General features: G+C 50.2%; 1 protein-coding gene across 1 annotated transcript in view; it reads left to right on the top strand.

The window, feature by feature from the left end:
* The window catches only part of LOC140411508 (dynein axonemal heavy chain 8-like), a 2,059,122-nt gene that overhangs the window by 1,758,880 nt on the left and 280,481 nt on the right, over positions 1-19,761 (top strand). The window contains exons 78-80 of the mRNA XM_072500594.1: positions 6,564-6,754; positions 10,641-10,762; positions 15,645-15,763. Of these exons, the coding sequence (XP_072356695.1) occupies positions 6,564-6,754; positions 10,641-10,762; positions 15,645-15,763 (432 nt within the window). The remainder of the gene's footprint in view (positions 1-6,563; positions 6,755-10,640; positions 10,763-15,644; positions 15,764-19,761) is intronic.

Here is a 19,761-nt window from a genome sequence, read left to right as displayed (position 1 = left end):
GAGATGGAGACACAGGATGCATCAGAGGGGGAATCCTCGGGTCCACGGGCCGTGGATGTACAACCACGCCGTTCATCACGGAAGCGCCGGTCTCCGTCTCGTTACACGCCGCCTGATCCAGCGCCGCGTGCAAATGGCGTCCGGCCTGCGGCCAAACGAGTCCGACGCCTTCCTTCACCAGGGTCTTCAGTGTATTCCTTGGACTTTGCGGGGGAGGGATGTTATAACCTGCCTACTTACGATTGGCTGGGGACTAATGACTATCCCACAATCCTGTGGGAGTATGAACTTCCCCAATGAGGGGGGCGGAGAAACTCCTAGTATAAATAAGCTGGCCAGTTCAGGAACCAGCAGGAAGGAGCAGGTAGCAAGGGAAGTTACTGCTACTGTTATGTATATATTGTGATAGTAAATAAACGTTATTACTTTGTATCCTTAAAACTCGTGCTGGATTCTTCGTGGCCCTTACAAAACCCATGTCGATGATCTGGCACGTCTTGCAGAGATTGCCATGGCAGGGTTGTGTGGTGTCGTGGTCGCTGTTCTGAAGGCTGGGTAGTTTGCTGCAAACAATGGTTTGTTTGAGGTTGCGCGGTTGTTTGAAGGCAAGTAGTGGGGGGGTGGGGATGACCTTGGCAAGATGTTCATCTTCATCGATGACGTGTTGAAGGCTGCAAAGAAGATGTCGTAGTTTCTCCGCTCTCGAGAAGTACTGGACGACGAAGGGTACTCTGTCAGTCATGTCCGTCTTCTGAGGAGGTCGTGCATTTTTTTGCTGTGGCACGTTGGAACTGTCGATCGATGAGTCGAGCACCATATCTCATTCGTACAAAGGCATCTTTCTGCGTTTGTAGATGTCTGTTACGCTCCTCCTCGTCTGAGCAGATCCTGTCTATACGGAGGGCTTGTCCATATTGGATGGCTTCCTTAATGTGTTTAGGGCGGAAGCTGGAGAAGTGGAGCATCGTGAGGTTATCCGTGGGCTTGCGGTAAAGAGAAGTGCTGAGGTGACCGTCCTTGATGGAGACAAGTGTGTCCAAAAATGCACTGATTCTGGAGAGTAGTCCATGGTGAGTCTGATGGTGGGATGAAACTTATTGATGTCATCGTGTAGTCGTTTCAGTGATTCTTTGCCGTGGGTCCAAAGGAAAAAAATGTCATCGATGTATCTGGTGTATAACAGCGGTTGAAGGTCCTGTGCGGTGAGGAGGTCTTGTTCAAACTTGTGCATGAAGATGTTGGCGTATTGGAGTGCGAATTTGGTCCCCATGGTTGTTCCGTGTGTCTGGATGAAGAACTTGTCGTTGAAGGTGAAGACGTTATGATCCAGAATAAAGCGGAGGAGTTGCAGAATTGCATCTGGAGATTGGCAGTTGACGGTGTTGAGTACTGAGGCTGTTGCAGCAATGCCATCGTCATGGGGGATGCTGGTATAGAGTGCTGAGATGTCCATTGTGACGAGGAATGTTCCTGGTTCAACTCGTCCATGGGTGATGAGTTTCTGTAAGAAGTTTGTTGTATCGCGACAGAAGCTGGGCGTTCCTTGTCCGATGCCCTCAATGTAGCCAGAGAGGTTCTCACACAGGGTCCCATTGCCTGATACGATAGGACAGCCTGGTGTGTTGGCCTTGTGTATTTTCGGGAGGCAGTAGAGATCTCCAACGCGGGGAGTACGTGGGATGAGAGCATTAGGGTGAGCACGTAGGGTGCTGTTTCCTTCCAGTCGGGGAACACTTCAGCAGTCAAGGGCATTCAGCCTCTCACCTTCGGGTAAGAGTTCTCCAAGGCAGCCTTCAGCACGTGCGACAACGCAGAATCGCCGAGCAGAAACGTATAGCCAAGTTCCGCACACATGAGTATCGCCTCAACCGAGACCTTGGATTCATGTCGCATCACATTCACCCCCCCCCCACCATCTGGCCTGGGTTTGCGAAATCCTACCAACTGTCCTAGCTTGAGGCAATTCACACCTCTTTAACCTGCTCCATCTGGACCTGTAAAGACTTAATAACCTGCAAAGACTCGCATTCAAAGTATCGTCTTGCATTTTTGACTTTGTCTATATATATATGTTTCTGGAACCTACATCTTCATTCACCTGAGGAAGGAGCAGTTCTCCGAAAGCTAACGATTCGAAACAAACCTGTTGGACTTTAACCTGGTGTTGTAAGACTTCTTACCATAATTTTAGAATAAGAGGTAGCAAATTTAAAACAGATTTGAAGAGAAACTACTTCTCCCAAAGGATTGTTAATCTGTGGAATTGGCTAACCCAGAGTGTGGTGGATGCAGGGACAGTGAGTATATTTAAGGAGGAGTTCTACAGATTTTTAATTGGTAATGGGTTGAAGGATTATGGAGAATAGGCATGACGATGGAGCTGAGGCCAGGATAGGATCAGCCATGATCACATTAAGGGTGTTCGGCTACGGAGGCTAAATTGTCTACTCCCGCTCCTAGGTCATGTGGTCTGGGGAGGAGATGCTGTGGCTGATTTTGCAATCCGACTCTTGGTCTGTAACATTGTAGGAACATATAAGACACGATAGAATGGCATAGCAGACTCGATGGGTCGAATGGCTAATTCTGCTCCTATATCTTACGAACTTATGAACTTATGGTATCATTCTCCTCTGCACTCTCTTCAACATCCTTCCTTAAATAAGGTGCAGAGAACTGAACACAGTACTGCAAATGTGGTCTGACCAATGATTTGTAAAGGTGTAGCATCACTGTTTTGCTTTTATATTCTATGCCTCTATTTATGAACCCAAGGATGCTATAAGCCTTCTTAACAACTGTTTCAACTTGCCTAGCCACCTTCAGAGAATTATGCACTTGAACCCCAAGGTCTCTCTGCTCCTGAACTCCCCTCGAAGTTATACCATTGAGCCTGTGTTGTCTCCCCACATTACTTCTCCAAACTGCATCGCCTCACATTTCTCTGGATTGAAATTAGGGTAGCACGGTAGCATTGTGGTTAGCACAATCGCTTCACAGTGATAACTACATCCCATAAATGTTTAAAAAAGGGTATTTGTGAGAAGTAGAATCTCGACCACATTCACGGTAGCATTGTGAATAGCACAATTGCTTCACAGCTCCAGGGTCCCAGGTTCGATTCCCAGCTTGGGTCACTGTCTGTGCGGAGTCTGCACATTCTCCCAGTGTCTGCGTGGGTTTCCTCCGGGTGCACCGGTTTCCTCCCACAGTCCAAAGATGTGCAGGTTAGTTGGATTGGTCATGTTAAATTGCCCTTAGTGTCAAAAATTGCCCTTAGTGTTGAGTGGGGTTACTGGGTTATGGGGATAGGGTGGAAGTGTGGGCTTGGGTAGGGTGCTCTTTCCAAGAGCCGGTGCAGACTCGATGCGCCGAATGGCCTCCTTCTGCACTGTAAATTCTATGATTCTATGAAATGTATCTGACAGGTTGGCCCATTTTGCCAACTTGTCAATGTCCCTCTGAAGTCCCTCAACATCATTCTCACTTCACTATTCTCCCTAGCTTAGTATCATCTGCAAATTGATGTCAAGCTGACAGGTCTGATGTTTCCTGCTTTATCTTTTGTTCCTTTCTTAACATTTGTAATCCTCCAGTTCCCCCGGACTAATCATGTGTTCAGAGAGGCCTGAAAACTTTCTGTCAATCTTTTAGTTTGGTATAGACTGAGCAAAGCACTCTGCCACACCCTCTGCTTCAGTGCAGCTTACCCTGCTTGTCCCTTATGGGCTCCACTTTAACTTACACTAATCTTTTGCGATTAATATGTTTGAGGAACATTTTATAGATCATAGAATTCCTGGTGTAGAAGAAATCTATTCCGACCATCATGTCTGCACTGACTCTCCAAAGGAGCACCCCATTTGCCCCACTAAGGGCAATTTAGCACGGCCAATCCACCTAACCTGTATATCTTCAGACTGTGGGAGGAAACCGTAGTACCCTGAGGAAACCCATGCAGACATGGGGAGAATGTGCAAACTCCACACAATCAGCCAAGGTTGGAATTGAACCCAGGTCCCTGGTGCTGTGAGGCAGCAGTGCTGACCATTATGCCAACATGCCACCCTTTTACTATTTGTTTTAGCACAGTCTGCCATCCTTTCCTCATGTTTCCTCTGAAATAAGGCTTTCCTTATTTCAGCCTTAGCCTCTCTCCTGCATTTGAGATACTCTTCCTGATTTCTATTGCTATTATTATTCCGATACGTATCATATGCCTCATTTTTTCTTCCATATTTTCTCCTCAATAAACTTAGTCATCCAGGCAATTCTACCTTTGGATTTGCATCCCATTCATCTTTCCTTTGACAGTCTCCCATTTCTCATCCACTGTTTTAACAACCAAATTCTGTTTCCAATCAACCTGCTCCATTTCGCATTTTAGACCCTGAATATCTGCCCTTTTCCAGTCTGGGATCTTAATCCGTGGCATATTTTTATCCTTTTTCAATTTAATAATCTAGAATACTATGCTCCTTACTTAAGGTTTCAAGGAGATTTGGTCTCCTTACTTAAGAAAGTAATTAAATGTGTTGGAAACAGTTTAGAGAGGTTTCGCTCAATTAACACCTTGGATGGGAAGGGGTGTTATCTTACAAAGAAAGGTTAGACAGGTTAGCTTCGTATCTGTTGGAGTTTAGAAGATTGAGAGATGATCTTATTGAAACATGTAAAATACTGAGGGGACATGAGAGTTGCTGCTGAGAGGACGTTTCCCTTTGCCAGAGAGACTAGGACCAGGAAACACAGTTAAAAACAAGTGGGGATGGCTTCTCTGTTTCAGAGACTAATTGTTGATACCGGGACAGATTCGGTGAACTTCTACGACAGCATAATTGGCTCCACCCCGGAACAATTAATCAACCATTAATGGGCTAGCTCCGGTGCCACGTGGATCATGATTGATTCCAATGAAAAATGGTGTCAGATTAGCTGGGAGCGGGACTAACACTCAAGAGGCTGATAAGCTGCAGCCACACATTAGCACTTCACTCCCCACACATACCCATTCCAGCCAACAGGATGGCACTGGTTGCACTGAAGCACGTTCATCCCATTGATGGGTCGGCTGGGGCCAGAGGCTACCTAGGGGGGTGGCCTAGGGGGACACCCATACGACCTGTCGCACTAAGTTTACAGTGGGCAGTAGGCGGTATGCGCAGCCGCATAGCTGCCTTGCAGGCTGCAGTAATGGTGTACCACGCCCTTCCACCCCCACCTCATAGCCCACCTCCTGGCCACCTCCCTGCCAGAAGCCATGTGACCAGCGACACAACTGTCAGCACACTATGTTGATGTTAGACACTTTTCGTACCCCTTCTCTCTCCCTCATCGGCCAAGGCTCCTGTTCCCCGATTTTTGAAATCACAAGTGAAACTTGATGTCGGTAGTTCCTCCTGGCAGAGATGGAGCATTGTGGAGGCCCTGGAGGGTACCAGGTCAGGCCTGCTCATGATATGCGGACGGTGTTTACTGTATGTTCCAAGTAGAATGCATTGACACCTATGTCTAGGCACCCGGCCATGGCATTCTGGTGGGCACCCGGTGCCAACCATGATTTCGGCCTCACGACCGATTCTCCGCCCAATTGCCTTTCCCGATTCCAGCGTCAGCCAACGGAGAATCCTGCCCATGATCTCACATTTAAGACATAGATGAGGAGAAATATTTTCTCTCATGGGATCATGAATCGTTGGATGCTCTTCCCCAGACAGCAGTGGAGGCTGCGACAATGAACACTTTTCAGACAGAGTAGAAAGATTCTTGACTAACACTGGAGTCAAAGGTTATTGAGGGTAGGTGGATTGTGTAGTTGAGGCCAGAATCAGATCAGCCATGATTGTATTGAGTACCAGAGGGGCTCGAGGGGCCAAATGGTCTACTTCACTCCTAATGTCTATGTTCATGCGCATATTTTTATAAAATGTGGCTCCGCATCCCCTCCCAGGTGAATGTTCCCAAAGCAACACTTTGAAGAATGGCGGGTAAGTTATCCTCAATCAACTGCCCAATATTTATCCCTCAATAAATAGAAATGAAATAGATTATCTGGAGGATTATTACATTGCTGTGTAATACTGTGTGCAGAATGCTGCTGTGTTCCCAGCATTACAACAGGAGATAAAATGAACATTATTGGCTGCAAAACATTTGAGGGCATCGTGAGGTCATGAAAGACGTTATGTAAATTTCTCCTTTTACAACCTGAGAAACCTGCTAATGCTGCAAATTAAATAAAACCAAAATGTTGGAAACACTTCGATGATCTTTCAGACATTTAGGATAGGCAAGATAACTTGGAGCTTGAGACTCAACCGATTAGTCTCATCAATCATGTGATTCTAGTCAGAACTGAACCATTCATGTAAATAACTAGAAGAATTCAACATTAAGCTCAACTTTCATTTGCATTCTGTTCGCGAATATATATCTATGATGCATTTTATATCCATGATCCATTTTATACACATAATGCATTTTATATACATGATCCATTTTAAATAAAACCAATCTTCAGTTTTGTCCAACATGCCAGAGTTTTCTGATTTTTTTCCATGCAGATCCAAGAAGTCACCTGTTGCTTCCAAGCGAATCAGAAACATTATTGACTACCTGACGTATGAGGTGTTTAAATATTCAGTGCGTGGTCTTTATGAAAATCACAAGTTCCTTTTCACTTTACTGCTGCCTCTGAAGATTAACCTTGAGAGAGGATTCATCAAGTACAATGAATTCCAGACCCTGATAAAAGGTATGGAATCTTTTCCAGGATCTCATCTGGAAATAAAGAATTACATGACACACCTGCCTTTCCAGTCTCTGTGTTTCAAAGAAATGTACAGATGGAATGAGATTTTTTAAGCGGTTTAAACATTCCTGGTGGCCCACTCGTTTGAGAAAAGTGCAGCACAGCAGAAACTTTGGGTGAAATTCTCCGAAGCCCCTGCCAGCAGGTTCAACAGTGGGCAGGAAGGGAGGGCGGGATTCTTTGATCCTGAGGCTAAGTGTTGATGCCGTCATAAACGCCGTCGCATTTCCTGACGGCGTCAACATGCCCTCAGGATCAGCAATTCTGGCCCCTACAGGGGGGCAGCATGGCATTGGAGCGACCCACGCCACTCCACCTGCCGATCCCGGCGTCAATTGGGCGCCGCGGGTTCGTGCATGTGCAGTGTCACCGGCGCCATCGCGTGCATGCTCAGTGGCTCCCTTCTCCGTGCCGGCCCCAACACAACATGGCGTAGGGCTACAGGGGCCAGCACGGAAGAAGTGAGGCCCCCATCCCGAGAGGCCGGCCCGCCAATCTGTGGGCCCCGATCGCGGGCCAGGCAACAGCGGAGGGCCCCCCCCAGCCCCGGGGTCAGACACCCCCACCTCCCCCACAGGCCGCCCTGTGGTGTTTTGGACCCTTCCACACCGAGGTCCCTCCGGGTCAGACCCCCCCACCTCCCCCACAGGCCGCCCTGTGGTGTTTTGGACCCTTCCACACCGAGGTCCCTCCGGGTCAGACCCCCCCACCTCCCCCACAGGCCGCCCTGTGGTGTTTTGGACCCTTCCACACCGAGGTCCCTCCGGGTCAGACCCCCCCACCTCCCCCACAGGCCGCCCTGTGGTGTTTTGGACCCTTCCACACCGAGGTCCCTCCGGGTCAGACCCCCCCACCTCCCCCACAGGCCGCCCTGTGGTGTTTTGGACCCTTCCACACCGAGGTCCCTCCGGGTCAGACCCCCCCACCTCCCCCACAGGCCGCCCTGTGGTGTTTTGGACCCTTCCACACCGAGGTCCCTCCGGGTCAGACCCCCCCACCTCCCCCACAGGCCGCCCTGTGGTGTTTTGGACCCTTCCACACCGAGGTCCCTCCGGGTCAGACCCCCCCACCTCCCCCACAGGCCGCCCTGTGGTGTTTTGGACCCTTCCACACCGAGGTCCCTCCGGGTCAGACCCCCCACCTCCCCCACAGGCCGCCCTGTGGTGTTTTGGACCCTTCCACACCGAGGTCCCTCCGGGTCAGACCCCCCACCTCCCCCACAGGCCGCCCTGTGGTGTTTTGGACCCTTCCACACCGAGGTCCCTCCGGGTCAGACCCCCCCACCTCCCCCACAGGCCGCCCTGTGGTGTTTTGGACCCTTCCACACCGAGGTCCCTCCAGGTCAGACCCCCCCACCTCCCCCACAGGCCGCCCTGTGGTGTTTTGGACCCTTCCACACCGAGGTCCCTCCGGGTCAGACCCCCCCACCTCCCCCACAGGCCGCCCTGTGGTGTTTTGGACCCTTCCACACCGAGGTCCCTCCGGGTCAGACCCCCCCACCTCCCCCACAGGCCGCCCTGTGGTGTTTTGGACCCTTCCACACCGAGGTCCCTCCGGGTCAGACCACAGTGGACGGCGCCGGCGGGACTTGGTTTTTTTGTTACGGCTGCTCGGCCCATCCCAGGCTGAGAATCGCCGGGGGGCGGGGGCTGGCGCCACGCCGACCACGCCAGCGCTCTGCGGCGAATCGCGTCCTGGCTTCGGGGCGGGGTGACGCGATTCGCGGCGATTCTCCAGCCCGGCCCCAGGCTGAGAGAATCCCACCCAGAGAGTTTGCCAGGAGGCCCAGAAAGGTTTTACACCGACGTGAATTTCCTCCGGGATCTTCCTCTGCAGCCTGCCATGACAGATCGGGAAACCGGAGGCTCCCAGCAACTCTGGGCCCCAAAACACCACAGGTGGGGGGTGGGGGGGGGTAGCATCATCAGGTGTATTTTCCAGATTCAGTATCCGGGAGGAGGTCCATCTTCCAGCCTCAGAATGTTCCTGCTTATCCATCTGCTTTCCCAGGAGATCCACCTTCACTTTCAGAAGGTCCATCTTCTTTTCTCAATTATGGATCATTGATGTTCAGCTCCCGGATACCATGGCACACTGTGCACCATGAGGCAGTCCTGCCACTGAACACAGCGCAAAACTACGGTTGCATAATTAATGAGTTGGCGTGTTTACCTGCCGGCCTTCGCAGTGGGAAGCACTCCACATTCCCGTCCCCGCCGTAGGATTTTGCCGCAGTTTGAGAGAATCCCACCCTTAGGTATCGTAGTGACTCAACAATGTACTTGGTGTACATTGTCACTCGAATTCTGGAAATGCTCAGTGGGTCAAGCAGAATATGTGAGAAAAAAGCAGAGTTAATGGTCATGTGGATGTTCAAATTTATGTTCTGGCCAGCATACCTTTACTCAGTTATGCTATGAAATGGTTTAAAATAGTCCCACCGGCACCGTCCACACCTGCTCGCAGCCGGCGGGATCGCTGCGTGCAAGGGTCGGGTTGCAGCCTGTGGGGGGGGGGGGGCTCCAAAAGCCATGATGTGGAGATGCCGGCGTTGGACTGGGTTGGGCACAGTAAAAAGTCTTACAACACCAGACTAAAGTCCAACAGGTTTGTTTCGAATCACTAGCTTTCGGAGTGCAGCTCCTTCATCAGGTGAGTCTAAAAAGAACAGGAAGGTTGGATTCAAGAGTGGAGTTAAGGAGAATAAGGTCAGTGCCGCTGTTTCAGTGCTTTCTTTTCGAAGGAACTGTCCAGAGCCAGCCATATAATGCACCCATGGTTGAGATAAATGTGATTCCGTTGTATCCATACCATCAAGTCTGTCATGAACAGAATAGAGGAGGTTATGCAAAAATGGACCAGTCTGATGAGGACTGTGGCCTTGGAACTTGGAGTGGTACACCCACTGTGCTTATAGGAAGGAATTTCCAGGATTTTAACCCAGTCAAGGTGAAGAAACGTTGATATATTTCCAAGTAAGGATGATGTGTGGGTGGTATGTCTTCCCATGTGTCTACTGCCTTTTTCCGTCTTATTGGCAGTTGTTGCTGGTTTGAAAACTGCTATCAAAGTAGCCTTAGTGAGTTGCTACAGTGCATCCGTGATGGAGGGAGTGAATGTTGGAGGTGTTGGGGGGGGGGGATCATGTGAACTGCTTTGTCTTGGATTTCAGACTGTAGAGTTCCTTGAAAGTTGTTGCAGATGCACTCATCCAGTGGAGAATATTCCAACACACTCCGAACTTGGGTCTTATTGGTGGTGAACAGGTCTTGGGGCCTCAGGAAGTGAGTTCCTGGCCAACGATTTCTCGGCTTTGACCTGCTCCAGTAGTCACATGGGCGTGATTTAACCAACACATTGCACCCAGCGTGGATCTGGGCCCATCGGTTAAATAGCGAGAAAGGCCGAGCATGAATCAGTTTGTCATCTAACTGGCCCGCTCTCGAGGGCGAGTCCTGGATCTCGCCCAAATATGGTGAGCATATCATTAACCTAAATTTGCATTAATTTCAATCTCATTAGTGAGATTGAAGTCTAATGTAATGGCCTCCCGGGAATTAAAGTGGCTCCCCAGCGTCGTTTAGTATTCCTTTTTAAATACGTGAAGCTGTCGCAATGGCTGCTGATGGGGTCTGAGGAGGTGAGAAGCTTTTTCCAGTATCGACCATGCAGCTCAAGAGGACTGCTGCCCCAATGCTCGATGTTCGGGTAGACCGGTGCATTCCCTCCTGCACTTTGCATTGAACCAGGGTTGATGCCCTGGCTTGTAATTTTTCGACCAAGCTTAAAATTGTTTTACTAAAGATGAATTATTTACCCAATTGTCTAGGTGGAGCAGCCCTTGACCTTAAAGCCAGTCCACAGAAACCTTTCCGCTGGATTCTCGATATGACCTGGTTGAACCTGGTGGAGCTGAGCAAACTCAGTCAGTTTGCTGAGATATTGAACCAGGTATTGTATCTATTTCTTGCTCATGATCATATATCATAATCTGGGTCAACAACAAACAGAAATTGTTTCAGTTCAAATTAAACAAATCCTTGAATTGGAATCATCGGATCATAGAATGACTACAGCGTAGAAGGAGGCCATTCGGCCCATCGAGTCAGCACTGACCCTCTGAAAGAGCACCCTACCTAGGACCAATCCCCCATGCTATCCCCGTAACCCCATCTAGAGGAAACCTAACATAGTCAATCCACTTAACCTGCACATCCTTGGATTGTGGAAGAAAACCGGAGCACCGAGAGGAATCCCACTCAGACAAGGGGAGAAAGTGCAAACTCCACACAGTCACCCAAGGCCGGAATCGGACCAGGTATCTGCCACTAAGTGGCACCACTGTGCCACCGTGCTGCCCAAAGCTTACTTTGCAACATAAAAAGGTCATTAGCAAAGTTATTGTTACAACTAATATTTTCAGCTTGCTGCATTTACTCATCCTTCTTCTTATATTCAATGTCTTTGGATGAGAGGAGAACTACTACAGCTTTGAGAAAACCAGCCACTGGAAGTAGTAAAGTCAACCTTAATCCCAGATGACCATAGGCTGCTTTCCCCTTTGAGGGGGAGAGCTGACTGGTGGTGGTTTAACCTGAGGATCACCACATCTCAGGTGAGGGGCAAGGTTGAGAAGCTGGTCTTCATGAATGACCTCAGCCTGCATGGGAATTGAGCCCACACTGCTGCTCTTGCTCTGCATCATGAACCACCTGTCCAGCCAACTGAGCTAAACTGGAAGTAGTAGCGAAGGTACAGAGAATAACAAGGACTTGTCTTCAGTAGCCCCAGAGCTGAATCATGAAAGTGGTTGCAGACTGCACAGATTAAGACTAAACCATATGCTGTGCTAAAGAATTTAAGAAGATTCTAGAGAGCTAAAATGCCTCACATTTTGTCAAAAATCAGCTAATCAGCATAATATCTCACAACTATAGGGGTGATAGCTCAAGGAGAAACAGTTGAAAAGAATGGGGTAGGTATTTCCCAGGAGCAGTATCTTGTGGAGTTGGCCAACACGGAAGGCCTGCTACATTATGAAGACTGCCTCATTTGAATCGGAGTAGGAATCAAGCACCTCAGAGAACCCTAGCAGCCCTGAGCTACCGCAACATCGAACAGTCCGGCCACACCATTGTCCAGAGGTTTGAGGAGGATCTGTCTACTGAGGTAGTGTGGGCTGAAGTTAGAAATAGGAAAGGAGCGGTCACTTTGTTAGGAGTTTTCTATAGGCCCCCAAATAGTAACAGATATGTGGAGGAAAAGATTACAATGCAGATTTTGGATAGCTACGGTAGTCACAGGATAGTTGTCATGGGTGACTTTAACTTTCCAAATATTGATTGGAACCACGATAATTCGAATAGTTTGGATGGGGCTGTTTTTATGCAGTGTATGCAGGAGGGTTTCCTCATACAATATGTGGATAGGCTGACAAGAGGGGGGGGCCACATTGGATTTGGTACTGGGTAATGAACCGGGCCAAGTGTTAGATTTGGTTGTGGGAGAGCACTTTGGAGATAGTGACCACAATTCGGTGACTTTCACTATAACAATGGAGAGGGATAGGAACATACGGCAGGGCAAGGTTTATAACTGGGGGAAAGGTAATTACGATGCGATTAGGCAAGAATTGGGGAGCATAAGATGGAAACAGGAACTGTCAGGGATAGGCACAATTGAGATGTGGAGCTTGTTCAAGGAGCAAATACTGCGTATCCTTGATATGTATGTCCCTGTCTGGCAGGGAATAATGGTCGAGTGAGGGAACTATAGTTTACAAAAGAGTTTGAATGTCTTGTCAAGAGGAAGGAGGGGGCTTATGTAAGGATGAGAAAACAAGGTTCAGTTAGGGCACTTGAGGGATACAAGATAGCTAGGCAGGAGCTCAAGAAAGGGCTTAGGAGAGCTAGGAGGGGGCATGAGAAGTCCTTGGCTGGATGGATCAAGGAAAACTCCAAGGCTTTTTACACATGTGAGGAATAAAAGAATGACCAAGGTGAAGTTAGGGCTGGTCAAGGACAGTAGTGGGAACGTGTACATGGAGTTTGAAGATATAGGAGAGGCCCCAAATGAATACTTTTGTTCAGTGTTCACAAAGGAGAGGGGCCATGTTGTTGAGGAGGGTACTGCAATACAGGCTGGTAGGCTGGAGGAGGTAGATATTCGGAAGGAAGATGTGTTAGAAATTTTGAGAAGCCTGAGGATAGATAAGTCCCCTGGGCCTGATGGGATATATCCTAGGATTCTTTGGGAGGCGAGGGATGAGATTGCAGAGCCTTTGGCTTTGATCTTTATGTCCTCACTGTCTACAGGAATAGTGCCAGAAGACTGGAGAGAGGCGAATGTTGTCCCCTTGTTCAGAAAGGGAATAGGTATAACCCTTGGAATTATAGGCCGGTTAGTCTCACTTTGGTCATAGGTAAATTATTGGAAAGGGTCCTGAGGGATAGGATTTATGATCATTTGGAAAGATACAGCTTAATCCAGGATAGTCAGTATGGCTCTGTGAGGGGTAAGTCTTGCCTCACAAGTTTGATTGTATTCTTTGAGGAGGTAACTAAGTACATAGATGAAGGTAGAGCAGTTGATGTTGTATACATGGATTTTAGTAAGGCATTTGATAAGGTGCCCCATGTTCGCATTATGCAGAAAGTAAGGAGGCATGGCATAGAGGGAAATTTGGCCGATTGGATCAGTAACTGGCTATCCACATAGAAGACAGAGGGTGGTGGTAGATGGTAAATTTTCATCCTGGGGCCCAGTCACCAGCGGTGTACCACAGGGATCAGTGTTTGGTCCTCTGCTATTTGTGATTTTTATCAATGACTTGGGTGATGACACCAAGATTGGTGGAGTAGTGGATAATGTGGAGGGCTGTTGTAGGCTGCAAAGAGACATTGATTGGATGCAGAGCTGGGCTGAAAAGTGGCAGATGGAGTTTAACCCTGATAAGTGTGAGGTGATTCATTTTGGTAGGACCAATTTGAATGCGGATTATAGGGTTAACGGCAGGGTTCTGAAGAATGTGGAGGAGCAGAGAGATCTCGGTATTCATGTCCATAGATCTCTGAAAGTTGCCACCCAAGTGGATAGAGCCGTGAAGAAAGCTTATGGTGTGTTAGCATTTATTAACAGGGTAGTTGAGTTTAAGAGCTGTGAGGTTATGCTGCAACTGTACAAGACCTTGGTTCGACCACATTTGGAGTATTGTGTGCAGTTCTGGTCACCTCATTATAGGAAGGATGTAGAAGCATTGGAAAGGGTGCAAAGGAGATTTACCAGGATGCTGCCTGGATTGGAGGGTAGGTGTTATGAGGAAAGGTTGAGGGAGCTAGAGCTTTTCTCATTGGCGCGAAGGAGCATGAGAGGTGACTTAATTGAGGTGTATAAGATGATGAGAGGGATTGATAGAGTGGACGTTCAGTGACTTTTTCCTCGGGTGGATGTAGTTGTTACAAGGTGGCATAACTATAGGGTTCATGGTGGAAGATATAGGAGGGATATCAGAGGTAGGTTCTTTACTCAGAGAGTGGTTGGACGTGGTACGCACTCCCAGCTATGGTAGTGGAGTTGGACACTTTAGGAACTTTCAAGCGGTTATTGGATAGGCATATGGAGTGCACTAGAATGATTGGGAGTAGGTTGATTTGATTTTAGTTCGGCACAACATCGTGGGCCGAAGGGCCTGTACTGTGCTGTACAGTTCTATGTTCTATGTACATAGGTTCCTGGGCAATGACTCAGGGTTGACTTTTGGGTTGAGATGAAGAGTCACAGCCTCACACGAGGAAAGAGCTGTCAGGCCAAACCATCGACTCATACTGACCACATTGTGCATGATATTGCTCTATCCAGATCCATCTGAAATGGCACTTGTGGGGCGAAATTCTCGGGAAACGGCGCGATGTCCGCCGACTGGCGCCCAAAACGGCGCCAATCAGACGGGCATCGCGCCGCCCCAAAGGTGCGGAATGCTCCGCATCTTTGGGGGCCGAGCCCCAACATTGAGGGGCTAGGCCGACGCCGGAGGAATTTCCGCCCCGCCAGCTGGCGGAAACAGCCTTTGTTGCCCCGCCAGCTGGCGCGGAAATGACATCTCCGGGCGGCGCATGCGCGGGAGCGTCAGCGGCCGCTGACAGTTTCCCACGCATGCGCAGTGGAGGGAGTCTCTTCCACCTCCGCCATGGTGGAGACCGTGGCGGAGGCGGAAGGGAAAGAGTGCCCCCACGGCACAGGCCCGCCCGCGGATCGGTGGGCCCCAATCGCGGGCCAGGCCACCGTGGGGGCACCCTCTGGGGTCAGATCGCCCGCACCCCCCCCAAGACCCCGGAGCCCGCCCGCGCGGCCTTGTCCCGCCGGTAAGGTAGGTGATTTAATTTATGCCGGCAGTACAGGCAATTTATCAGCGGGACTTCGGCCCATCCGGGCCGGAGAATCGAGCGGGGGGGCCTGCCAACCGGCGCAGCGCAATTCCCGCCCCCGCCGAATATCCGGTGCCGGAGACTTCGGCAACCGGCAGGGACGGGATTCACGCCAGCCCCCGGCGGGGGGTCGGAGAATGTCGCCCGTGGTCTGATTGGCAGAACAGGATTCCAAATTCCTCATTAAATGGCTCACCTGCCTGCCCCTGGATTTACAACAATCGGGCCAAAATAATATTGCCACCTTGATGGGGGAGTGGTGGGTTCGTTTCTCACCAGTTTGGGAGTGTTACATTTGGCCAGGCAGAAAGGTTGGAAATTCAGCCCAATAATTATAATATTCAATATGTTTTATAGTAATTATGTCTTGGTATTTTTTCAGTTGATCTTTTGTTGGGATATGGTTACAGATATCTAAGAATGAGAAGGTTTGGAAGGTCTGGTTTGATACGGATGCTCCAGAAGAAGAGATAATTCCGAATGGATATAATGATTCTCTGGATCCGTTCTGCAAGCTATTACTCATCAGGTGAGATACAGACAGGAAATCACAGTTACCACACTGACACCCATCCTTCAGATAATGGGACTATATTGGTGCATGGGCAGAGCAATGTGAAGTAGGCCTGGAGCAGAGAAAAACTGTTAGCACACAGGGTGTGGTAAATAAGATTGTGGAGCTGCATGGAAATATGAATTTTTACAATGGGCGATTCTGTGGGTCCGATGGCCACAGGCACAAATCCGAATGATGTGATCATGTCCACACCCAGGGCGACAATCTGATTTGAACCTAAATGCATTTCAATATCAATCATAAATTAGTCAAATCTTCAGACCTCTTTGAATCTTCCCACCCACCAATGTGATGTCACGAATCACTGCTGCTTTTTAAAAGGGGGAATCAAGTGCTTTGACCTCCGAAAGGGAGGAAGGAGCTGAGAACCATCTCCACCTTGTACCAGGGGGTCAGTATCCGCTGGGTAGCTGTAGCGGGGGCTGGTTGAAGCGAGGGGAGGGGACCGCGGCTGTTGTGTGTTGTCCTGACGCCTTCCGCCTGTCTGTAGTGGCTGGTTTATCACAGTGGGCTAAACAGCTGGCTTGTAATGCAGAACAAAGCAGCAGCGCAGGTTCAATTCCTGTAACTGGCCTCCCCGAACAGGCGTCGGAATGTGGCGACTAGGGGCTTTTCACAGTAACTTCATTGAACTGAAATTCAACAATAAGTGATTATTATTATTATTATTCTGGAGCCCATCTCTTTTATTAACTGTGCACTGTCCTGAATGAGGCTTCTGACTGTGTGGTCAGGAAGTGAAAATTTATTTTTATTTATTTATTTTATAAATTTAGAGTACCAAATTCATTTTTCCAATTAAGGGACAATTTAGCGTGGCCAATCCACCTACCCTGCACATCTTTGGGTTGTGGGAGCGAAACCCACGCAAACACGGGGAGAATGTGCAAACTCCACACGGACAGTGACCCGGAGCCAGGATCGAACTTGGGACCTGAGCACCTTGAGGCAGCAGGGCTAACCCACTGCTCCACCGTGCTGCCCTTCAGGAAGTGAAAATTAGTGTTTTGTTTACAGCTGTTAGTGGCATCGGGGTACTGTGAGTGGGGGGCTCATGAATTGGGGGAAGGGTTTGATAAGACTGAAGAAGGCCAGCCTAAGGGGCAGGTTGGATGAAACCCTGGAAGAGGAGGTCGGGCCGGGGAGGGGGGCAGGGGTAAGCATGTCAAAATTATTCAGTGGCTGCCCAGGAACCTTGGGCGCGATACTCCGACCTCCCACCGGGTCGGAGAATCGCCAGGGGCTGGCGTGAATCCTGTCCCCGCCGTGTCCCGAATTCTCCGCCACCAGAGATTCGACGGGGGCGGGAATCACGCCGCGCCGGTTGGCGGAAATCATGCTGGTCGGCGGGCCCACCCCCGGCGATTCTCCGGTCCACGATGGGCCGAAGTCCCGCCGCTGTCAACCCACGCCAGCCAGCGTGGATTGAACCACCTTTCTTACCGGCGGGAGCAGACGGCGCGGGCGGGCTTCGGGGTCGTGGGGGGGGATCTGGCCCCGGGGGGTGCCCCCACGGTGGCCTGGCCGACGATCGGGGCCCACCAATCCGCGGGCGGGCCTGTGCCATGGGGGCATTGTTTTCCTTCCGCCTTCGCCATGGTCTTCACTATGGCGGAGGCGGAAGAGACCCCCTCCACTGCGCATGTGCGGGGATGCCGTGAGCGATCACTGACGCTCCCGTGCATGCGTCGCCCGGCGAAGTCATTTCCGCGGCAGCTGGAGGGGCGAAAATCAGTCTGGCTCGGGCCTAGCCCCTCAAGGTGAGGGCTCGGCCCCTCAAAATGTGGAGAATTCCGCACCTTTGGGACGGCGCGATGCCGGACTGATTCGCACCGTTTTTGGCTCCGGTCGGCGGACATCGCGCCGATTGCGGAGAATCCCACCCCCAAAGTGCAAAGGCTTGACAGCAAGAGATCTCAGGATGTCACAACCTGATAATGGACGATGCCGATTCATGCTGCCTATCTCAGCTGCAGAGAGTAAGTGTGTCCTCTAACATTCCTGAGAGACATGCCCGTCAAACTAATTGGCCATCATGAGTTAAGCCTGAACAAGGTCAGCTGCCCAGAGGGGTGCAAACTCACATATCAAGGATTAAAGGGTGGATGCAGGTGATAGACAGGGAATGTGTGCATTATAGCTGACATCACGTGCTTGCCTTAGATGAAACAACAGCCCTCAATGTATATACAGGTGTCCAGTTGACTCTGCCCATGAGGGATGGGTGACCATTGAAACAGCTTGTCAGAACGCCCTGTGATGTACATATCAAGGGAAGGAACAACCAGATGGGAGGCCACAGGCGGCTCTGAAGGGGCGAGGGCATTGACCAGGGATGGCCAAGCAATGAGGTTGGAAGAACAATAGACATAGAACATAGAACATACAGTGCAGAAGGAGGCCATTCGGCCCATCGAGTCTGCACCGACCCACTTAAGCCCTCACATCCACCCTATCCCCATAACCCAATAACCCCTCCTAACCTTTTTTGGACACTAAGGGCAATTTAGCATGGCCAATCTACCTAACCTGCACGTCTTTGGACTGTGGGAGGAAACCCACGAAGACACGGGGAGAACGTGCAGATTCCGCACAGACAGTGACCCAGCATGGAATCGAACCTGGGACCCTGGAGCTGTGAAGCCACAGTGCTAATCACTTGCGCTACCGTACAGAGACATGTGAGTGAGCGCTGGCTGCTGGAAAAGGTGAAGGAATGGCAGCTTCCAGGACCAGGAGGACTAGAGGGCGGCATGGTGGAACAGTGGTTAGCGCTGTTGCCTCACAGTTCCAGGGACCTGGGTCACTGTCTGTGTGGAGTGAGATTTTTAATTAGGCGACAAGTGTAATTGTGACAAATGATTTTGACCCAAAGTTATCAGTGTCAACTCTCTGACCCTAAAACCCCTTCCTGGTGTCTTTCCAGGATATACATCAGAAGTGGAGGCGGCGTGCTGCCTTCCACATCCTGTTGCCTGGGATGCCTTTGATGGGTATCTGCTGGAGGCCCTGGAACTGGAATGTGCCAGCTGAGTTTCAGATGGCACTGATGTTGTCACGTCACCTATCCTTCCTGCTGCCCCTGCGATGCGACGGTATTGGGAAGGAGAGATTCAGAAGGCCTGGTCACTCCATGGGTCTCCTGGAGGAAGGTCCCGGGATGCATTCTTGTGTTTCCTCCTCCTTCCTGGTGCTCGTGGGCCCCTGGGCCACTCCATGGTACATGGTGGGGGGGGGGGAACAGCTGGAGTGAGCTCAACGTCAACTGGCGCTGCTCGTTCTAAGGCCCGCCCTCGTCTGCAGTATGGTGTCGAACCCCTCAGCCATGATCCTCAGGGACTGAGCCACGCTTTCGAGTTCACAAATCATGGCTCTGATGTCTTTTCTGAGGCGTTCTACTGCAGATGCCACCATTCACCATTGCAGTATTGGTATGGATGCCACACAACACTGCCAACATCTCCTGCGACTGAAGACTTTGGGACTCCTCCATTTGGTGTTGCACTTGCCGGGATGTCACTGACCTCCCCTCATGGCATTCCTGGTTCTGCCTTTGTATCTCAAACAGCTGAGGGGTGAATATATAAAGAGGCACGGCACCTGGCTGGGGCACAGCTGTGTCCAAGGATCTAGCAGATCTCCGACTACCCAATCCTTGGAACGTATCTGTCTCCACTTGATGCACATCAGAGGCTTTGCACTGGTCACTAGATAGTGACCCAGAAGCCTGCCTGCTAAGGTGGCCTACCGAGCTGCTTGTCTCTGCGATGGTGGATGGTGCTTCATCTGTCTTCCTCAGAGATCACCTCCAATGTGCTGTCAAGGGTCACTGGGGGGTGGAAGTGGGACATGTTACGGATGTCAGACCAGATCCAAACAGTGGCGAAGATAGTGTGCCAGAACTGCAACATTTTGCTAAGACTGTGTGGAAAGACCAATTTGCTCCAGGA

Source organism: Scyliorhinus torazame, chromosome 4 (genome assembly GCF_047496885.1).
Source record: "Scyliorhinus torazame isolate Kashiwa2021f chromosome 4, sScyTor2.1, whole genome shotgun sequence".
NCBI lineage: Eukaryota > Metazoa > Chordata > Chondrichthyes > Carcharhiniformes > Scyliorhinidae > Scyliorhinus > Scyliorhinus torazame.
This window is presented reverse-complemented; position numbering and strand designations above follow the sequence as displayed.